Consider the following 20888-nt stretch of genomic DNA (forward strand, 5'->3'; position numbering starts at 1 on the left):
GACGGAAGGAAGGAAGGAAGGAAGGAAGGAAGGAAGGAAGGAAGGAAGGAAGGAAGGAAGGAAGGAAGAAAAAGAAAGAAAGAAGGAAAGAAAGAAAGAAGGAAAGAGAAAGAAAGAAAGAAAGAAGGAAAGAAAGAAAGAAGGAAAGAGAAAGAAAGAAAGAAAGAAAGAAAGAAAGAAAGAAAGAAAGAAAGAAAGAAAGAAAGAAAGAAAGAAAAAGAGAGAAAGAGAGAAAGAGAGAAAGAGAGAGAGAAAGAAAGAAAGAAAGAAAGAAAGAAAGAAAGAAAGAAAGAAAGAAAGAAAGAAAGAAAGAAAGAAAGAAAAGAAACTTGAGCAAAAGCCAGCAAACACACAGGACAAAAATGTATAATGTATCCAGAGAAATGAAAGCTCTGTAAAAAATAAATTAATTCCTCATTCTCACCTTTTCAGAGATGATTCTAACAGTGGTGTTCCTGTGTGTCACAGCTGTGCTACCTCCATCCACTGGACAGGTAGGGAAGTTTTTGTGGTTTTTTGGGTTTGTTTTTTTTTTTTTTTCTTATTAGGAAAATTTGGGTGAGCCCTGATGCACTTGTAGACTGACTGAATATGGCTTTTCCTATGCACACCAAGCATATGCGGAAAGAGTCTGATGAGATATTTAGGATCTGGAAAGCATTTATCCTCGAAGTCTGCTTCATTTCAAAGCAGTCACCTGGTTCTACATTTGCACAAAAAAACATCTAAAGATTCAGCATTACTTTGTGAGTTGGGTCAGAGATAACAGTATTTTCCAGAAGTTTCTGTGCACAGATCCAGTAGCCTGGACCTCCCAAACATCCAGCACTCTTCCCATTAATTCTACATACGTTTACAGATTTCATTTACCTACCTCTTTTCCTTTCTCATCCTACAGGTCCTGAGCTCTGTGCCTCTCTCTCTGCTCACAGTCCTAGCGCTCAGCAGTATCCCTGGTTTCCCTCAAACAGCTAAATTAACATCCTGAATGCACACACACAGTCATTCCTCCCAACCCATACTTAGTCTGAAATTTGTAGTTTGCTACTTCTGCTTCAGAAACACTGAATGTGACTGATGGCTTGATGGCATTTCCCCCTAATTCTTCTATTTCTGCTCTCCATGCTGCAGTCTAGATTGGTTGAGAATGGATGTAAAGAGGAGGCTGAGTTCTTCCCATGGCTATTTTTTAATTAGAGAACACATGAAAAGCATGAGAAATGTTATCAGTTATTACAGAAATGGAAGAAAATCTATGGCATGAAAGGTATTGACATTTTCTGTTCAGTAGGATGTCCTGATGAAGTACCACAAGAGTCCTGTGATGATCCTGTCATTAAACAACAGATTTCTTCAATAGAAAAACATTGATAGGGATGTTTAAAATAAGGCAGAAGAGAAACACATCATAAACACAATTCATGCATTCAGATGATTTCCAGATCCTTTTTCTGCAAAATCTCATTAGGAAATTATAATATTAGTAAATAAGTCTGATTGTGTTGCCTAAATGTAGGAATCTACAGGCACATGAGGCATTCCAGAATATCTCAGTCCTCCAGAGAGGGTTGGAAGATAAAATACAGGAATCAGCGTTGTTGCTATTGCTAAGCTCTACACTATGGAACCACTGAAATGCTGCTCCACATGGAAGCACCCCTAGAGACAGGAGACAAAGCAGAGTCCTTCCTCCCTCACAAGGTTGATATTAACATTTTGATACTTTAGAGCTTTAATACTTCCTACACAAGATGCAGGATGTAGTTACATTCAAATAAAACAGAAATACATTTTCTTTCGATTTAGGAACCTGAAGCTCTTGGTGCTCTGTCAAGCAGCAGAGCAGAGCAGCAGAAGCTGATTGTTGACAGACATAATGCCCTCAGGAAAGGAGTAAAACCAACTGCCAGCAACATGATGAAGATGGTAAGTTGTGTGCTCTAAATCTATTTTTAATGAGTAGTAGACTCTATAAGAGATACAGGACTGTATGCAGGGTCACATTATTTTGTTTAGCCACAAATTCCATATCCACACCTTTCCTAAGGAATGTGCACAGCCAGCACCAAGAGAAACATAAGGCTGGGCAGGAGGAGGAAAAAGTCTGGAAAATTTTGTGGTGTATGAACAATATCTCTTTCTTTTGAAGGAAAATTAAAAAGAAAATATACGTAGCATTATTAATTTCTTTCAGATACATCTTCATCAGACTTCACAGTTTCTATTTCCTGGGTGCACAGTAACTGTCGGGGTCCCTTCCCCCCTGCCATGTAGCCCTGGGAGAGGGGCCCTGGTGGGGAGGCACTGGGTTTCCCTGCCCCTGGTCAGCCTCGTTCCCCATCGGTTGGTTTGTGTTCCCCTGCACGGGCAGAAGGACCCTTGGTCCCATGATTGAGCAGTTCCTCGGCAGAGCCCCGGCCATGCGGCTGGAGAAATAAACATCTCTCTGAAACATCTATCAAGAATCAGTCCATATATATTTCTTTTCCATGGCCTCCTTGTTTGATATGCGTGTTGCAGTATCCGCACTGTAACAAATGGTAGAGAATTGTGAGCAGAACGATCCCCGATCCCTAAGCGACTGATGTGTGAGTAAACCCTAGAAACTTTGGATTCCTCTTCTTGGTTTTGCTTTGCTATTCCATATCTAAACTATGGAGGAACTGTGGAAAGACTCTTGGCTCTCAGAGCCGCATATGGACATTTATCTTAAACTTGAAAAGATTCTTGAACAACGATTTGTAAATTTTAGCTTAATTCAACCTCAAAAGGAACTGAAACACTTCCTGGCATGGTTGTTTAAGAACTTTTTCTATGTTTCTTGGGAATTAATTCTTACCAAAGACTTTTGGAATACCGTTTGGACACAGTTAATTTTTGAGTCAAAATATATGCTGATGGAAGAACATTTTGGTGAATATTATTTAATTACCGAGACTGTTGAGCAATGTCAGCTGTGTCTTGGCGAAGGGAAGCGTGCCTCAGAGTCTGTGCCATCCAGGCCACGTGGACCGAGCCCTCTCCGAGCAGCAGTGAGGCAGAGCGATGTGAGCTGCAGTGTCGGCAGCAGAATGAGGCGCGGCGGGAGCCGCGCGACCCAGTGGTGCCCACCCAGCCCCTCGCAGCGCATGGTGGAGCGAGCCCCGTGAATGCCTGACCGAGAGAAGCGGCAGCACAGCTGAGAGCAGAAGTGGCGGAGCGCAGAGAGCTGAGCGGCGCAGCCCAGCCTGGCCTGCGCGGCCCCGAATGCAATCCCGGGAAGAGCGTGCAGGCAAGAGCAGCCCCAACAATTCCAACACGGGAGCGACCGAAAGCTAAAGAGAAACCAAAAACGCAGAGACACAAAACAGCAGCCATTAGGAAAAAGGAAACGATCACTGTAGCTAAGGTTTTAGGAATAGTAAAATGGTATAATGTTAAACAAAATTATGGTTTTATAATGAGATGTGACAACCAGCAAGACATATTCATCCATAGAACTGCCATTAAAAGAAATAACCTTAAAAATTACCTGCAAAGTGCAGGAGATGGGGAAGTTGTACAACTTGATATAGTGCAAGGAAAGAAGGGTTTACAAGCAGCAAATGTTACTGGGCCTGGAGGTATTCCAGTCAAAGGCAGCCATTATGCATAAAATTATAAACAATATCCATCCCAGCAGCTTCCCTACCCACAGCCTACTTTCCCCTTTTACCCTATACCTAATATGAACCCTTTCCAAAGTTTACCCTATCCCCAGTTTATTCCTAATCCATTTTTCACCCCATGGCTTCCCTATACAATTCCCTTTCCCTACAACTCCTCTCTGATGCCGAGGGGGGGGATGAAAAGGGGGAGGGAAGAAATTAAACCCTCTCCTGCCTCAGTTTCCACACAAAGCATGCTCAGAGAGTCCTGTCTCCCTTCTGCCAGCCTTAAGATGTTCCAGAGAATCTGTTTGGACATTTAAACACTCAGGAGGGTGGCTTGTTTTGTTTTGAAACTGTCCTCGTTGTTTTCAATGTTAAGTTTTAAATTTCTTTTTGTTAAAAATAAATGGGTGAGATGTCGGGGTCCCTTCCCCCCTGTCATGTGGTCCTGAGAGAGGGGCCCTGGGGGACAGACACGGGGTTTCCCTGTCCCTGCTCAGCCTCGTTCCCCATTGGTTGTTTTGCGTTCCCCTGCGCGGGCAGGGACGCTCGGGTCCCGTGACTGTAAGAGTTCCTCGGCAGAGCTCCAGCCATGCAGCTGGAGAAATAAACATCTCAGAAACATTTATCAAGAATTGGTCCATATATATTTCTTTTCCACAGCCCTCCTTGTTTGATACATCGTGTTACAGCATCCTCACTGTAACAAGTAACTTTGCTCCTACCTACCTCTCCCGTCAAAAAATGGGATGACAAGGATTTTGCATTTGAATTTTATCTTATTTTAAATGTAATTTCTACATGTTGCTCCTTTATGAGAGGTTATTCATAGGTATGTCACAAATATTTTCTTTATTCGTTAAGGAATGGTGTCCTCCAGCTGCAGAGAATGCCCAAAACTGGGCCAATCAATGTACTTTAAGGCACAGTCCTCCTAATCTGAGGAGAACCAGTAAGTGAAGCATGAGTCGAACTGAACAACATCATACATGTTATTGATGTGACCAGTTTGGGGTTTTGCTTGTTGGGGGGGAATGAAATGCAATTTATATTCCATTTTGATTTTTTTGGTCATGGGACAAAGGGAAATTTCTAGGTAGAAATCTGCCCAGTGAGTGAGGAAAGCTCAATTCCATTTCCCATCAAAAATTTCATCAGTTTTACATAGGTATATTCCATTTTCTACAGTAGATGAAAAAAAAAAATCATGGTAATAAAGCATATTCTCCTAAAATATCCACCAGAATGAAGAGAATCTAGACCCACTTAAGGGCAGAGATCAGTTTGCATGTGCTGGTTCAAAATACCTGGGAAGAAAGGGGCAAATGGAGAAGGTCTAGAACTGGCTGGTGGTGCTAAGCATAGTTTCTCAGAGCAGACTTTTAAATCCCCTGGCAAATTGCAATCTAGAACTGTCTTTGAAGTTCAGATTAACACTTCAGTCAGTCACTGGATATTGAAGTTACAGCTGTACCATGTTAACAGCCCAGTGTGCTGCTCACTGACTCCTAACCACACCATATCTAAGATGTGGACAGTCCTGTCCATATTTTTTCCTAAAATCCAAATCCTCTGTTTTTTGCCTGGATGAATCCCATTTAAGGACTAATGCAGTGGGGTTGGACCTGAATACAAACACTAGGTGAAGGCAGTGTAGACACTTTCTTGTATACCAGGAGTAAAATTTGGATTATTGGGATTTTCCCAAGATTACTGGGCTGTGACCTGAGTAATGACTAGGTTGGCAACTTCTAAATAGCAAAATTACAGTCATGAACCTGTGGTGCACCTGTGCAGATGTTCCTACAGTCATGCAGAAAATCTGCCAACAACCAACCACCAGCCAAACAGGCCATGCTGCAAACTCGTCAAGTGACAGCTTCAGTATTTACAAAGGGTGAGGTCATTTAACTGGAAAAAAACAACACCCTGCTGCCCCATTTAGGCTGAGAATTTCTATGGAAATGATCCCAACATTTGCTGGTTTGTTTTGGGTTTTTGGTTTTTTTTTTCTCATGTGTGTATTCTTTATGCATTTCTCAGCACCATTCTCTTTTCAGATGTACTATGTGGTGAAAATCTCTTCATGTCCTCTGCCCCGTTGTCATGGTCATATGTTCTTCAGTCCTGGTACAATGAGGAGAAAAATTTCAAATATGGAACTGGAGCAAAAACAAAAGGTGCTGTGGTTGGCCATTACACTCAGGTAGATGTATTTTTTAATATATATTTATATTTCAGGCTGAACGAATAAATGTTATTGTTTGTTGAGCAAGTTTTACCCTCTCATCTTTAAAGGAAAAAAATACAATGGAGACATGAGAGTTATTCTGACAAAACAAGATGAAAACTTTCGAAGTAACAGAATTAGAATGAAAAGAATAGGCAAAGTAACAAAATTAAAATGAAAATAATAGGCTAAGTGTCTTTAGGAGTAAAGATACTCGTATTTTAAGGCTTCAGGAAGAAACAACTTACTTGTTTAACGTCGGAATATTGCCCAGACACTGGAAAAACAGGTTTATAAAAATATCTGCAAGGAAATATAAATAGGTTTGTTGCAGTCTACAAAGTCCTTTTGACTCAGAGAAGTTGGACAATGGCTTAACTTCTATGGTACCTGCACAAAACACAGGATACAAAATTTTACATCATTCCTACATCAACAGTTTCCATTGAATGAAGACATAAATATAAAATCAAATGTTTTTTATACATGTGTTTTAAATTATTATTGTTATACCCCCAATATCCTTTGGTCGAATGGGGGTGAAAGCAGGTTTTCAGTAAAATGGGGCTTATATTTTACTATAAAGGGTAAATAAAGTGATGACATCATTGCAAACACTTCTGTGATGCGTATTGTGATTAAATGATTTTCAAATGTGTATTTTTCATACTCCCATGATTTTTATTCTTATACCTACAGATGGTTTGGCACAATTCTTATAAAATTGGATGTGGTTTAGCCTTCTGCAGCAACACTACGTACAGTTACTTTTACGTCTGCCAGTACTGCCCCGCGTATGTATTGATTCTGATTTTGGTACTTATTACATTTTCAAAATTAGTCAGGAGTTGGTGAAATTTGTAACAGGGCACATCACCAATAGCCAAGGAACAGGTCTGAAGACCATATTAGGAATATGAAAAGACAGAAACATACTCATCAAAAGAGTTGTCAAACAAGCAAAAGCATAAAATACATAAAAACGACACTGATTTTCAGATTAAATGTCCCTTGTCTAAAAATCCTAATTTTCATAATAGTTAATTAGAAATAAATATTTTCCACACTCTACTTAAAATCTTGATTCAGAAAGGCAGATCAATATGTACATTACAGAAATGACTATAATTAATACCAAAAAACTTTAAAGGGAATGTTAAAGTGATGATTTCAAATACTGCCTACATAGTTTTCCACATTCATGATTATCTGGTTGTGGGTTGACCTTGACTGACCACCAGTAGCTCACCCCGTCTCCCTGACTCTTCTCCTCAACAGGACAGGAGAATTAAAAAATATAAGAAAAAGTTCATAGGTCAAGATAAGGGCAGGGGAGTTCACTCACCAGTTACTCTCATGATAAAAGAGACTCGGCTTGGGAAAATTAATTTATTGCTGGTCAAATCAGACTAGGATAATAAGAAGTAAAACCAAATCTAAAGCACCTTCTATGAGTTCCCACCTTCTGCCCAAGCTCAACTTGATTCCTGATTTTCTTTACCTCCTTCCCCTTGTTAGCTCAATAGCATGGGACTGGGGGCTCTGGTCAGTTCATCATACACCATCTTTGCCTCTCCTCCCTCCTCACACTCTTCCCCATATCCAGTGTGCTGTCTCTCCCACTGGATGGAGACAGTCCTCCATGAACTTCAATCTGGCTCCTTCCCACAGGTTGCAGTTCTTCCTAAACTGCTCCAGCATGGATCCCTTTTATGCAATGCAATCCTTCAGGAATGGATTGCTGCAGTGTGTGCCCCCTGCAGGGTCACAGGTCCTGTCAGGAGCCTGATCCAGCGAGGGCTTCCCATGGGATCACAGCCTCCTTCAGGCATTGTCCTGCTCTAGTGTGGGGTCCTCCACAGGTTGCAGGTGGATCTTTGCATCCCCATGGATGTCCGTGGACTGCAGGAACACAGCTGCCTCTTCACGGGCTGCACCAGTGAATCTCAGCTCTGGTGCCTGAAGCATCAGCTGCCCCTCCTTCTGCACTGACCTGGGTGTCTGCAAAGTTATTTCTTTCACATATTCTCACTCCTTTCTTCTGGTTGCTGTTGCACAGCAGTATTTACCCTTCCTTGAGTGTGTTATCATAGAGCCACTATCACCATCACACAGGTCCGACCTGGAGCTGGTGAACGCTGGCCCTGCCTGGAATAGAGACAACCTCTGGCGTCTTCTCAAAAAAGCCATCCCTGCAAATTCCCCCCTTCCTTCTGACCACTGCCAAAACATTTCCAAATAAGCCCAACAGATATGTAAAAATTCATTGACATATAACCAAAGACCAAGTGTAAATGTAACAATAAGTTACATAAGTAACTGAGTGTAAATGTAAATATCTTTATAATTAAGTTTTCCTCTCATATATGGTGGTGACTTCATAGCTTATGTTGGTAACATCGGTATTTCAGGGGAAACCTAATAAGTTCAATGAAGACACCCTACAAGGAAGGAGAGCCCTGTGGGGATTGCCCTAATTCTTGTGAGGATGGATTATGCAGTAAGTTCTAAGCATTTTAATTGTAACCTGGGTAAAGTTGATGCTTAAAAAAAACCTGTACACAACAATTAATTTATTCAAATTGATTTTTTAAAAAATTATTTGCCGTAATACTAGGGCAAAGCACTATCAGAGAATCACATTTCACCATGCTGGCTGCTTTACCTATGTGAGATAATATTTTTCCGTGTCCAGGAGAGATAAATCTCATCCTTGAACCTAGGAAATTCCAGGGAAGGAGGAGACATCTTAACTTTTTTTTCCTTCTTCATCCTTTGAACAATGGTGGCAGATCAAATGGAAGTAGCAGCATACTTGATAAGAGCCAGTGGCAAACTTGAGTTTTTAGAATTCTAATAGGAAATAAAAACATATGGGCTGAGTCTCACAATGCAAGATTCAATTCCTATCTTCTGTTATGGAATTAACCAAATTCTCATCACAGGCTGTAGCATAAAGAAAGCAAGCTTTAAAACACCTTTATGGATAAGTGAGAAATCTTGAGCGTGCCACATATTTTGTGTGTGTGGTCAAAGGGTTTGGATACTGCTGGGGAGTAGATGGCAACAGAGAGAAAAACATTAGAGAGAAAATAATGTTGATGAAAAATTATTCTGAAAGGACATCCTGTAGGTTTTCACTTCCCACTCATGATTTATTTTGTGTTTCAAATCGTTTTTAGCCAACCCTTGAAAGTTTGAAGATGCTTTTTTCCAACACTCCTGGCAAAGTGTTCAGGATGTACCAGAGCTTCGTCTACAGCCCTGCTCTTGCCAATGCAAAACTGAACTAAAATAATAGGCTCAACTTTTGCCTTCCTGGACATCCATCTCCTTAATGAATTCTTCCACAAACACTGATTCCATCCTGCCTCTCCCACATATGAGAAGGACTGACTTCAGTCCAGTGACTCACACAAGAAAAATCTGTAGCATGATGTATATATTCTATTTATGTAATGGTCCAGAACATGGTAGAGACGTTAATTTAAATTTGTTGTTTGGTTGGCAGATATATTTAATTATTAGTTTTTCTCATCTTTCTCTTCCCAAAATGTTATCTAATAAACATTTTTGAAGTTCTGTGGTTTCATATACTTATTATGTTCTTGGCATAGATGGATAGTGCTTGGTCATGTAACTACTTTTAACTTGATTGAAATTTTAAACTATTGTACTGTTAACGGGCCCAGAAGATAAACAGGATTGCTTGAAATATGTAATTCTTAGAAGAAATTAGGAGAGCAGAGCAGTTTCCTCTAGATCTATTCTGGTTTAGAATCTGTTGCTGACATATGTTCTACTGTAAAATGTGTTTTTTCACAGTCATGAAAAAACACAAAAAATACCCCCAAAAATAAACCCAATGTAGTTAAATTAAATTAACAATCCTGTTTATAGTGTAAGATTGCACTTAAATGCAGGTAACCAAACCTGCCTTGTAATGAAAAAGGACTGTCTGAGAAAAGGGCTTAATTAACGACAACAGATAGTCAAAAGGGGGAAGGTCCACGGGTTTGGAAACTTTGTTTTTAATAACAAGTAGAGATGTCTTCCAAAATGCTTTTTTTAATATCTTCTTTTGCTGTATCAGTCATTAAATTACTCATTTTTCACTGACCAATCCATTATAGTTTTCATTCTTATTACCATGAAATAAAATTCATTAACTTTGTAACTTTATTAGCACTAGATCTTGAAGGGAGCCTAAATATTTAGCAGCAGAAGCAGCTCATGTGAAAAGATTTCCTAGGCAAAAACAGAAGTCAGACAAGCAACCTTCCATCAGACTGCCTTTCAGAGAGAAATAACAATTAGCATAAATGACCTGCAATCCCCACTCTGTGACCTTTGGGAAGCAGGTGTTCTTCTGTGCAGTTAACAATGGGGCTAAATATTATTTCAGTCTCACCTTACAAAGGTTTCACATTCCAGTCCTCTCTTAGTAAGGAAGCTGCTGTCATTAAGATTTCAAGTCCTGGTGTCCTTGGCACAGAATAATTTCATCACACATGTCTGACTCATTCATTCCAGTGGCATTTCTTCTAGAGTGAAAGATGAGTATTAATTTAAAAGTTCAATTTCACAACTCAAAGTGCTTATGGTTTGGGTTGTTTTCTTTCCTCGTTCATCTCCACCACTGTTGCAGGGGTTAAGTCCACTTTACACCCCTCAAGTTGCCTTGAAAGTGGTCTCTCCTTACAACACTGTGCTAGAAAGTTCTCCCTTTGTCTAGATTCTGCTGGTCACTGGCCCTCTCCCCCTCCCATCCCTTTTCCCATTGGCCCCTGTTATGTCACTCAACCTTGCCTCTGCCCCCAAGCCCTCAGACTATTGGCTTCTCATGCTCTGCCCGCCTCTGGGAGTTTTCAGGATAAAATGGGCGCGGGCTTTTGGTTGTTGCTCTTTCTTGCCTCTGTTCCCTTCGGGGTGTTGCCATTAAATGCCTCGGAATTGCACGCAGAGAACCTCTCTCACCTCTTTGTCTCTGGTTCGTGCATACATAGATTGTGTGTGAGCAGCTGTTCACGACCACCTGCGAAGGTGAGATTGTGTGCACACACAGGTGCTGGGAAAGCGCCGCCTAAGCCGTCCATGAGACCCAGTAGGGACAGACATCGATCCACCGAAGCCCTCACTTCTTTACACCACTTTTCCCTTCCATGGCACACTGCTGGAGAAAACTCTAAAAGTAAATTAGGCAATGCCAGGGTGTAGGTGTGAGTGCCGGAACATGATTTGCTACACTATGAAATAGTTAGCACAGGTCCAAGTCGGAATGATTATGTTGCAATAGTTAATCCAGTGTTGTTATCAAGAAGGAAGTGAGCAGAACCATTACCCTCACTACTGGAAGAGTCCTTTACCATGAATAATGGGCCAAGAAATCATAGAATCATTAAGGTTGGAAAAGACCTCAAAGATCATCAGGTCCAAACATTTTACCTATCACTGCCAGGTTCACCACTAAACCATGTCCCTAAGAACTGGAGCTGTATATCTCTTGAACACTTCCAGGGATGGTGATTCCACCACTTCCCTGGGCAGCCTGTTCCAATGCTTGACAAGCTCTTCTGTCAAGAAATTTTGCACCAATGTCCAATCTTGAAGCCATTTCCTCTTGTCCTATTGTTCATTACCTGGGAGAAGAGACCAACACCCACATGGCTAAAATCTCTTTATAGGGATTTGTAAAGAGTGAGAAGGTCCCCCCTGAGCCTCCCTTTCTCCAATCTGAGCCCTCCCCAGCTCCCTCAGACACTTCTCATCAGACTTGTACTCCAGACCCTACCCCAGATCCATTGCCCTTCTCTGGATATGCTCCAGACCCTCAATGTCTTTCTTGTTGTGATTTCTATTCCCTTCCACTGCAACCCAAACTGCAAGAATTTATTTCTCAGTCACTCGTAAGAGGAAAAAAGTAGTGTAATGAGATAAAAATCAATCATCACACATCTGACCCAGGGAATAAAGGTCAATAAACTTAATTGAGATCACCAGGAAGATACTGGAAAAAAGTTTTTACCTGTAATTTTGTAACTGGTAGAGTGTTAAATAGCGTGGATCCTTTATGAACTGATCTAGCCAAAACAAGCTCTCTTCAGTGAGTCACTCAGATGAGAGGATGTTGTGCTGGCTTTAGTAACAAACTCAGGAGGTGTGGTTCAGATGAAGGTACTAAGACATGGCACATCCACACAGCTGAACACACACATCCATGATGCTCCTGTGCTGGGCACAGAGACAGAGACCTCTGGCACCTCAGGGTCCTGGTGGATGACAAGATGTCCATGAGCCAGGAGTGTGCCCTGTGGGCAAGGAGACCCAAAGAGGCACATCTGGAGTGCTGTGTCCAGTTCTGGGCTCCTCAGGACAAGAGAGACATGGAGCTCCTGAAGCACATCGAGCACACGGTGACAAAGACAATGGAGGGGCTGGAGCATCTCCCTGACAAGGAAAGGCTGAGGGAGCTGGGGCTGTTCAACCTCGAGAGGAGACACAGCTGAGAGGGACCCTCATCCCTGTCTGTTCCTGTCTGCAGGGAGGGCTCAGAGGAGGGCCCAGGCTCTGCTCCGTGGAGCCCAGCAATGGCACCAGAGGAACGGGCAGGGACTGATGCCCAGCAAGTTCCACCTGGACAGAACTTCTGTAAAAGAATTTCTGTAGGCAGAACTACTTTCCTGTGCAGTGACTGAGCACAGATTGTCCAGAGAGGGTGTGGAGTCTTCCTCACTGAAGATATTCCAGAACTGTCAGGAAACACAGTCCTGTGTCCTGTGCTCTACGACCACTGCTTTATGTGAGGCCCAGCTATTGATGTTTCTAGAGCATGAGAAATATTCAGTGACTGACCGTGATATCAAAGGCCATGTTGCAATCAGGCAGTGCTGGTAAAAGACTTAAAAGCCATTAAAATATACATTTCCCAATATATTGCAAGGCAGTTTGCCTTGTCCCTGATAACTCCTGTGGTCACTGGGATCCCCACAGCAGAGCACAGATTCCTCCTTGCACCATCTGCTCCTGCTTCCTTCTGCCTTTCAAGAGGAAACCCTTGACGCTCTCCCTAGCTTTAGCAAGGATCCAGCGCAAACAAGGAGATGCCATGGGAGTGCCTGTGGAAACGGATTATTTCTCATTCCCTCTTCTCACCTTCTCCTGATGGAGATCCTTGCAGAGAGCTGGCTGCTCTGGGACAGGGCCTGAATTATGTCTCATATGAAGGAGTCCCTGGTTCACTCTGGAAAAGTACACAATATAGGATAGGATAGGATAGGATAGGACAGAATAAATTCAGTTAAAAGGGACCTACCTTGTCCAACTGCCTGACCAAAGATTAGTTTGGAATAAGTTCCTCTCTAACTGCAGGAATTGTCTCACTTGTGCAATGGTTTAAGAGGAACATGGTGATACGGACAGTTCATCCAAGGCAGTGACCTGTCTCTTGCCATTGCAAAGAGAATGTCCCTTAATGGCAGTTGGAAAAATCTTGTGGCAGGCAGAACGGAGATTTTCTTTCTCCAGATTTGATGTCCGACAGTTGTGACATCCTTTCAATGCTGAAACAGAAACCTTAATGTCATTTTGAAAATGTATCATCATTAGTTATGAAGCTTGTGGATATTCCTATTCCTATTGCAGCCCTATGAGAGCTGTATGATGGGTGGATGGGTTTTATACCTCTCCCAAGTTGTAAACATGATTGACTTTTTTTCAGGTTAAAGAAATGGTTTTGAAACCTGAAGAGGAAAAGCATATAGTACACTTCTAATGCTTGCCTAGAGCCTGGATCAGTTACAATGATGTTTCAATGGAGAGGATGGAAAAATTTTGAGAACCCCTCCCAAAACCATGGACTGCAATTCACTTAAGCTCTCCTGGCTGTACAAGGCAACAGAACTTTCCAAAATTTAAAAAAAAAAAAAAAAAAAAGATATTGTGTATGCTTTAAAGTAACATTTGTTCTCTGGGAAAGTGAGTTGAAAGGAGCAAAATGTGTGTTCTTCTGAATAAAATAAACAAATTTTAAGTAAATAACAATACATTCCAAAGATGTCAAGACCTATAGTAATTTCCTAATCATTTATGGTGGTGTTTTTATTATGTGCTACCTCCTATGTTGCATCTAGTTCCAGACTATCTACAGTCTGCATCAGCCAGGTTACTATTCTGCAAAAGCAAAGACATCATAAAAATACAGTGTACTTTAAAATGACCTTGAAAAAAATGGGACTCTTGCACTTGAAATATTAATCATCTGAGCATAAAGGTGTTACCTTTTCTACTTGTATGGAGATAATCCTTATTGATTTTCTCTGCAACAGTTAGCCACAGATAAGCTTTTTAGATAAGTGTTAAACAAAAAAGAAATGAACATTGTACTAATGTAAAAGAAATTATCATTGTAATATATTAAGAAAAACCCTCTTACTTTCTCAGACTAAAGTGTCAGGGACTGCCCATTTATTACTCTTACTGGGCCATTTTCAGATGTATTTCCTGACTTTATGTCAGTATCCATCTGCTCTGCTGCATCAGATTGCTAAACAGGTAAGAAAGACAAAATTTAAAGAAAACAGAAATAATCTACAGATGTTTGTATTTTATCATTTTATTATTTTGTAGCTGGAAATGAAAACATCAGGTCTATACTCAGGAGATGCACGTTGAGATCATAGAGGGGCCTTAGAACATCTATGCCTCAGCTGATACAAGAAATGCTCCAGAACCTGATGTTCTGGACCCTGAAATCCAGCTGTGGCTCACGCGATCCTCTGTTTGGTACCCAGGCTGCCCACACAGTGACTTACATGAGAGGGAAGTGCCTCCAAATTAAATGTTAATTGCAACAAACGATTGAGCAAGAACTGATCTATTTCAATTTAATAAGAATCAAGGTTTTAATCCTCCCACTCTCTTTGTGCTGGGGTGTACACAAGGGTTAAAGATTTCCCTTGGCATGGAAGAGTGCTATCAGAGGCAGTTGGGACCACACATTTGGATTTAAGCAGCTGTATGTCTCCCTGAGCTGTCTGTAGGGATCCTTTAATCTCAGTCTCAGCCTGTCCACAAACCAGCACTCGCTGTAACATGTTAATAAAAACCCTCATACTTTCTCAGCTTAAAGTTTCAGGCACTGCCCATTTATTACTCTGCCTATAATATGCTTGTCCATGGTTTGCTGGGATTATCATTTAGTATCAAAAAATTGCTGTCAATTTTCCTGTAAGTTTTGCTGTTACTGCTGTTCTGGCCTCACCATGGAAGTGAAGTTACCTGAGGTGGCTTGCACAAGTCGGAAGAGGAAGATCATCCCCAGTACCACCACTACATTTCCTCCTTACTGAATTGATCTCACTTCCTAACCTGGCAGAAAATTATCCACAGCCTGGCTGGTACAGAGAGAGTCAGCCACAGAAAGGAATAACTCAGGACAACTCAGGATAAGAGGAAATGTTGTCAAGTTGTGCCAGGGTAGGTTTAGATTAGATATTGGGAAAAATTCCTTCACTGAAAGGGTGGTCAGGCATTGGAACAGACTGCCCAGGGAAATGGTGGAATAAAAAAATTATGACGATATGGTGCTTAGGGCCATGGTTTGGTGGTGAACATGGAGCTCCCAGGATCAGGTGCAGCCTCAGGATGAGGGACAGACCTTGAGTCTTTGGTTACACAGGACTCATAACATTATCACCAGTACTAAGAAGATGCTACATTTCCCTAATCCACCCCTTTTCTCCCTCCTCACCAAATCCACACCTGGTTGTGATAAGAAGCAATCGAGGCAGTTTTAGCTGTCTTTAAAAAAAGTGTCCTGGTGCCTGATTAACTCTTGCTGACATGAACCAGGGCACTAACCCAGCAGAAAAATATTCCTCTGGTTAGTTTTGTCTTAGAGGGGGTAACTCCTCTCCTCTAATCATAGCATCAAAGCTAAAAACAGGACCTTAAGCGACTGGATGTTCTTGACTTGCCTGTACCCTGTAGCTGCTGGAATTAAACACCCATATTCACACAAAGACACAACAGTTCCTGAGGTATGGGGAGCAGCTAAACAAGATTGTGTTTCTGGTTTAAACATGCCTTAAGATCTGCAGTGGCAACACTCAAACAAAATAGAAAACAGGTCAAAACAAGCACTCGTTAGATGAAACCTCTCTACAGAGCTACTGCAAAGATTTTAGTGCCAGGGGAATACATTGCAGAGTCTGTCATGTATTTATCTCCCAGCTTATCAGAGGATGGTGTCAAAAGAAATGATAAGTAAAAGATAAGCTAGTTCCAGACTGACAAGACCATGTTGTCTAGGTTGCCTGAACAGCAACACAGCAACATGTTAACCAGCATCATTAGCAAAATCAGGGACAGGAATTGCATGTCTGATGGCACTTGTGAGGAGCAGCCACCATCTAATGAGTGCCACGGGTCTGTGGTTAGTGCCATGTACTGCCGGCTACATCTGTGAAACAAGGTGGAGATAAAAGATAAGGAATAATAAAGTGGGATGTCATTAATCAGCCTCCACAGAAGGAGCGTATCAGTAGATAGCATTTAATAATGCATCGCCCCAAGCAGCTCGGTGTCTGAGCCTGATCTCATCCTCTGCATAAAGCATCTCCCCTGAGTCCCCACTGTCTTTGTTCACTTCATGAACTGCAGCAGCAGACCTGCTTTCCTGTCAGTGGGTGGGAGCAAGAGGCTCATCCTGCCAGGAGGTGATACACAATGCATAGGTTGCCTTTCTGCTCAATTTAAGGAAATAACAGCAAATAAGGCCATTTAGGCTAAACCATAATTGCCAGCCAGCCCACCCATTACCAGTTAATATGAAACAAGATTGTACAGGTTGAGCACTGAAGACCCTGGTTAGCCAAGATGGACCACACAGCTTCTGGGTTCAACCAAAGCAAATGAGTTTGACCATGAAAATTTCAGGAATATCAATATCAGCTCAGTTCTGGGGAAGTAGCAGGCATGCTTAAAAGACAAAATAGCTGTTGTACAGCCTGCCTGAGTATTCCACATATATTCCACATATATTCCACATATGATGTGTGCACTGTTGTCCCTCCTCATGACCAGGAAACACATCAACAACTGCACTGCACACTAAAAACAGCCCCGAGATCCAGGCAGGAATGGGAGATGCACGTACACACATATCCATGAGGTAATTGTGGGTAGCTAAGCAGCTGAAGAAGTGGAGAAGTGTGATTTTGCATTGCTTCTCACAGAGGAAACAGAGTGCATTTTAATCATTCCTACAGATCTTGTGGAGACACCATCAAACACGCTCCAAAGGCAACACACTGATGAGATGAATCATGTGTCCATTGCAGTCTAACACCTTCCTTGTGTATTTCAGAGGATACCTACACACTCTTGGTCCATCATCGATGGCATTCTACAGTAGGATGAGTAAATGCTTTCTCCATGGAATGTCCTGAATCTATTCTTAACTTCAGGCCTTTTTTTAGATCTTCCTCCGAAACCTTCCCATCCATTCTTTTTTTCGTGTCTGTCTGTAGTGACAGGTTCCACAGAGCCAGAACACAGGTCTGAGCACTGAAATGTTTTCTGTGCCTTTATAGTCTTAGCCCTTGACACTATTTTGGCTTAGACCAAATAGCATTGCCTTCCAGAAAAGCCTTGGCATGTTTGACAGGTTAATAATGCCAAGGGCCCTTCAGCATCTTGGAAGACATGGTTCAAGGGACAGAGTTCAGCTGTACTGACCACAGCAAAACCAGTGGCCTTAAGACCCAAAATGTTACCATAGACAAATTGTACCATTCGTATCCTTACAGCTCTTCCCCAAACAACTGTTTTCCTCGACCTTACCCTGGGAGAGATATAGAATAGTGACTGACTTGACTCATATAATGCTTTATTAAAAGATACTGGTGTCAAGGCAGTCATTTACCTTCTCTGCTCACCCAGCCTGTCTCAGGCATCTGCTGTAGAACAAAAGGTGAAATACAGACCTGAAATCCCTCCATTACTTCTAAAGGCAGAATAAGGAGAATGGCTTTCAAGTAGAGCCCTGGTGACATGAATCCCTCTCCAGCAGTCTGGATCGTGCTCTGGCAGGACAGGTCTTCCTCAACATCATCATCTGCAGGTTCAAGAGACCTGTAGCTATAGTGAGGTTGATTTTGATGACAACAGGTCTGGCTGGGGTGGAGCTGGAAGGTGAGGGGTCTGCACAGAAAAAGGGTTCTGGATCAAAAAGCCACGAAGTGAATAGTGGAGACACTGTCAGGGAGTTAAACACTGACACATTTTCTGCAGTGGGTCGAAAGAAAAAGTTTAAGAAGTACATTAAGATAAGTAATCATGAAACACTCCAGAGGAGCGAAGTGACTGGTCCCATTAGATGAATCAGTTTCCCCATATTCAAGTCCTGAAGGCAGAGAGGTCATCTGCTACATCACATATTGACATATTCATAAGGAGATCCATATTCCTTATCTCCCTTTGATTACATTAGGAATGATGATTTAGGCCAGAGCAGACAGTGGCTGAAGCATTTGCTGGAGCACAAGGGAGAGGTGTCACCAGGCAGCTAAAGGTGCCATCACACAGCCACAGAAAGCAGAGCTATAACCTGCTGGGGAAAGAAAACAACAACTCTGACAGACAAAAACCATGCCAAAGGTGTCCATAGGAAAAATACAAGTGAGAAGAAAGGATTGAAAAAATGACACATGCTTATACCTGTGTTAGCTCAGCCTGGCTCTCCCCTGAGTTGTCTCATCTGGGTGCAGTTTAACAGAGATGTTTCCTTGGAGCAGAGCTGAGTGTGACAGTCAGATTTCAGGCTGTTCCTTCTCTCTCATTTAAGAGGAAGAGCAAAGTATTTACCTGATCAGTTTATGAGTAGCTGTGAGAATCTGTCACTTTTGATATGGTGCCAGAACATGTAAACTGCTCAGTGCATCATAATTACAATCTCTGTTGACTCTGTTCATATATATTTTGTTAAAATTACCAGAAAATCTTATTTCCTCCTTAAACTGCCTTTGCCAAATGTTGCAGTAACTAAAGAATGAACCTGACTTTAATAAACTCTTAGGAAATAATTCAGATTTGAGAGAGCCTGTTAAGAAATGTGGTTTACTCTTGTATGCACAAATTAAACAAACTTCTAATTTTCTGAAACATTTTTCTCCAGAGTCGTAGGGTTTTTTTTATTTTTCCCCCCAAAATCATGATTTCTCTTTTGTCATCAATAAAGTGCCTGGATTTCCTTCATTCAAGCATATTACCTAATTACTGAAAATCCTTCTAGAAACAAGTTTAAAAAGCTAAAAAAGGGGTTAAAAAGCCCTGTAATATATAATAGGGAGATATACACACACATATGGGGATACACATATAATACATGTCTCTGACAGTGACACAGTCCAGCTAAACTAACAGATTCTTCCGTTTCTACAGATTTGACTCCAGATAGCTGTTTTGCATTGTATATTGATGTAAACTGCACAGCATCAAAACTACACAATCAACCCAAGCTGCATCAGCTGCTGAAGTGATTTAATTTTTATAACAATGTGTATTTTTATGAACGATGATAAAACCACAGGACTGTGCATGGGATGGAATATTCCATGGAAAATGGTGAAATCTGGAACCAACTCTGGTGACACAGGTGGCCTTGCTCCTCCTCAGGAGGAAGACACAGATCCCTTAATTAAGTTCAGACACTGTGTGTATGAACTGGTTATTTATTTTATGTACATCAGCCTGTCACATGTGTGGTTCTGAAGCCTGGCTGTGCCCCATCAGGTGGCAGTGGAGTGTCCCAGATGATGGACAGCACTGGCAGATGTGCAACAAGGTCATTCTGCTCCTGCATTTTTCCCTTTGCCCTGCCACAGCTGGAATTGTACTGCACACACAAAACTGCTGTCTTGTTCAGAAACTTGCTTTCATTGAAAATATAGGAGTGCCCTCTGGTGGAAAACTGAGCAGTTGACTCTCCAGTGTCACTAAAATAACCATCTTTCCTCAAATGCAAATACCAATTTGTTGCTGGTAAACCAAAAGATCAGGTCAGCTCTCAGTTACATCACTGGATATTTCAAGGCCAGATTGGTCATTTTGTGCTTTATCATTCTGCAAGGAAATCTTCAGAGCCCTGAGGCTCCAGGTTGTCAAACCAGGGGCAGTGGCTTGGTGAAAATATCAGAGAATCATAGAATGGTTCGGGTTGGAAGGGGCCTTAAAGATCATCTGGTTCCAACCCCTGCCATGGGCAGGGACACCTTCCACTATCCCAGGTTGCTCCAAGTCCCATCCAACCCAGTCTTGAACACTTGCAGGGATGGGACAGTCACAGCTTCTCTGGGCAGCCTGTGCCAGCTTTGAGTTTTCCTCTAAGAATGAGTGTAATCCCATTGTTCTGCAATCTGGAGCTCCATCCAGATGCATGCCAGGGCTTGGCTGCTTGTGTTCCTGATATCCATGGCTCAGTCACTCACACTTCACTCCTGCTACTGGGAAGGAGCAGATGGAAAGTTTGCAGAGGGTCAGCGAAGTAAAAACAGAGAAATTAAGTACTGTTGAGATATGTGTATTAGTAGCTCAACGATTTAAAAAGGCAAACATCAACATTGAAAGGTAAAAAGGAAAAAAAATTATTTTAAAAAGGCTTGAAATTGGGTTAGGAGCTAATTGGGAATGACCAGGTTTTTGGGTGAGCTATTAGAGCCATCTGTGTCCACAGAGCTGATAGTGATTGGTATTATAGCAGTGCTGAAAGAAAGAAAGAAAGAGAGAGAGAGAGAGAGAGAGAGAAAGACAGAGAGAGGGAGAAGGAGAGAAAGAGAAGAAGGAAGGAAGGAATTTGGAAGGAATTCGGAAGGAAGGAAGGAATTCGGAAGGAAGGAAGGAATTCGGAAGGAATTCGGAATTCGGAAGGAATTCAGAAGGAATTCGGAAGGAAGGAAGGAAGGAAGGAAGGAAGGAAGGAAGGAAGGAAGGAGGGAAGGAGGGAAGGAAGGAAGGAAGGAAGGAAGGAAGGA

General features: G+C 41.8%; 1 protein-coding gene across 2 annotated transcripts in view; it reads left to right on the forward strand.

Moving 5' to 3' along the window:
* Positions 1 to 13677, forward strand: part of LOC121666949 (cysteine-rich venom protein kaouthin-2-like) — a 16708-nt gene extending 3031 nt beyond the window's left edge. Inside the window, exons 2-8 of one of the 2 annotated variants that reach the window (XM_042032972.1) lie at positions 433 to 494; positions 1807 to 1926; positions 4494 to 4581; positions 5690 to 5835; positions 6559 to 6653; positions 8271 to 8359; positions 13577 to 13677. In XM_042032972.1, the coding sequence (XP_041888906.1) occupies positions 435 to 494; positions 1807 to 1926; positions 4494 to 4581; positions 5690 to 5835; positions 6559 to 6653; positions 8271 to 8359; positions 13577 to 13581 (603 nt within the window). In that variant the 5' untranslated portion in view covers positions 433 to 434 and the 3' untranslated portion in view covers positions 13582 to 13677. Of the gene's footprint in view, positions 1 to 432; positions 495 to 1806; positions 1927 to 4493; positions 4582 to 5689; positions 5836 to 6558; positions 6654 to 8270; positions 8360 to 9041; positions 9442 to 13576 lie in introns of those variants that run through there. The other variant, XM_042032971.1, reaches the window with a different exon arrangement.
* The last annotated feature ends 7211 nt before the right edge of the window (positions 13678 to 20888 follow it).

This window comes from Corvus kubaryi, unplaced genomic scaffold, assembly GCF_017639235.1.
Source record: "Corvus kubaryi isolate FWS band 111438036 unplaced genomic scaffold, C.kubaryi_AGA036_p1.0 37354, whole genome shotgun sequence".
Lineage (NCBI taxonomy): Eukaryota > Metazoa > Chordata > Aves > Passeriformes > Corvidae > Corvus > Corvus kubaryi.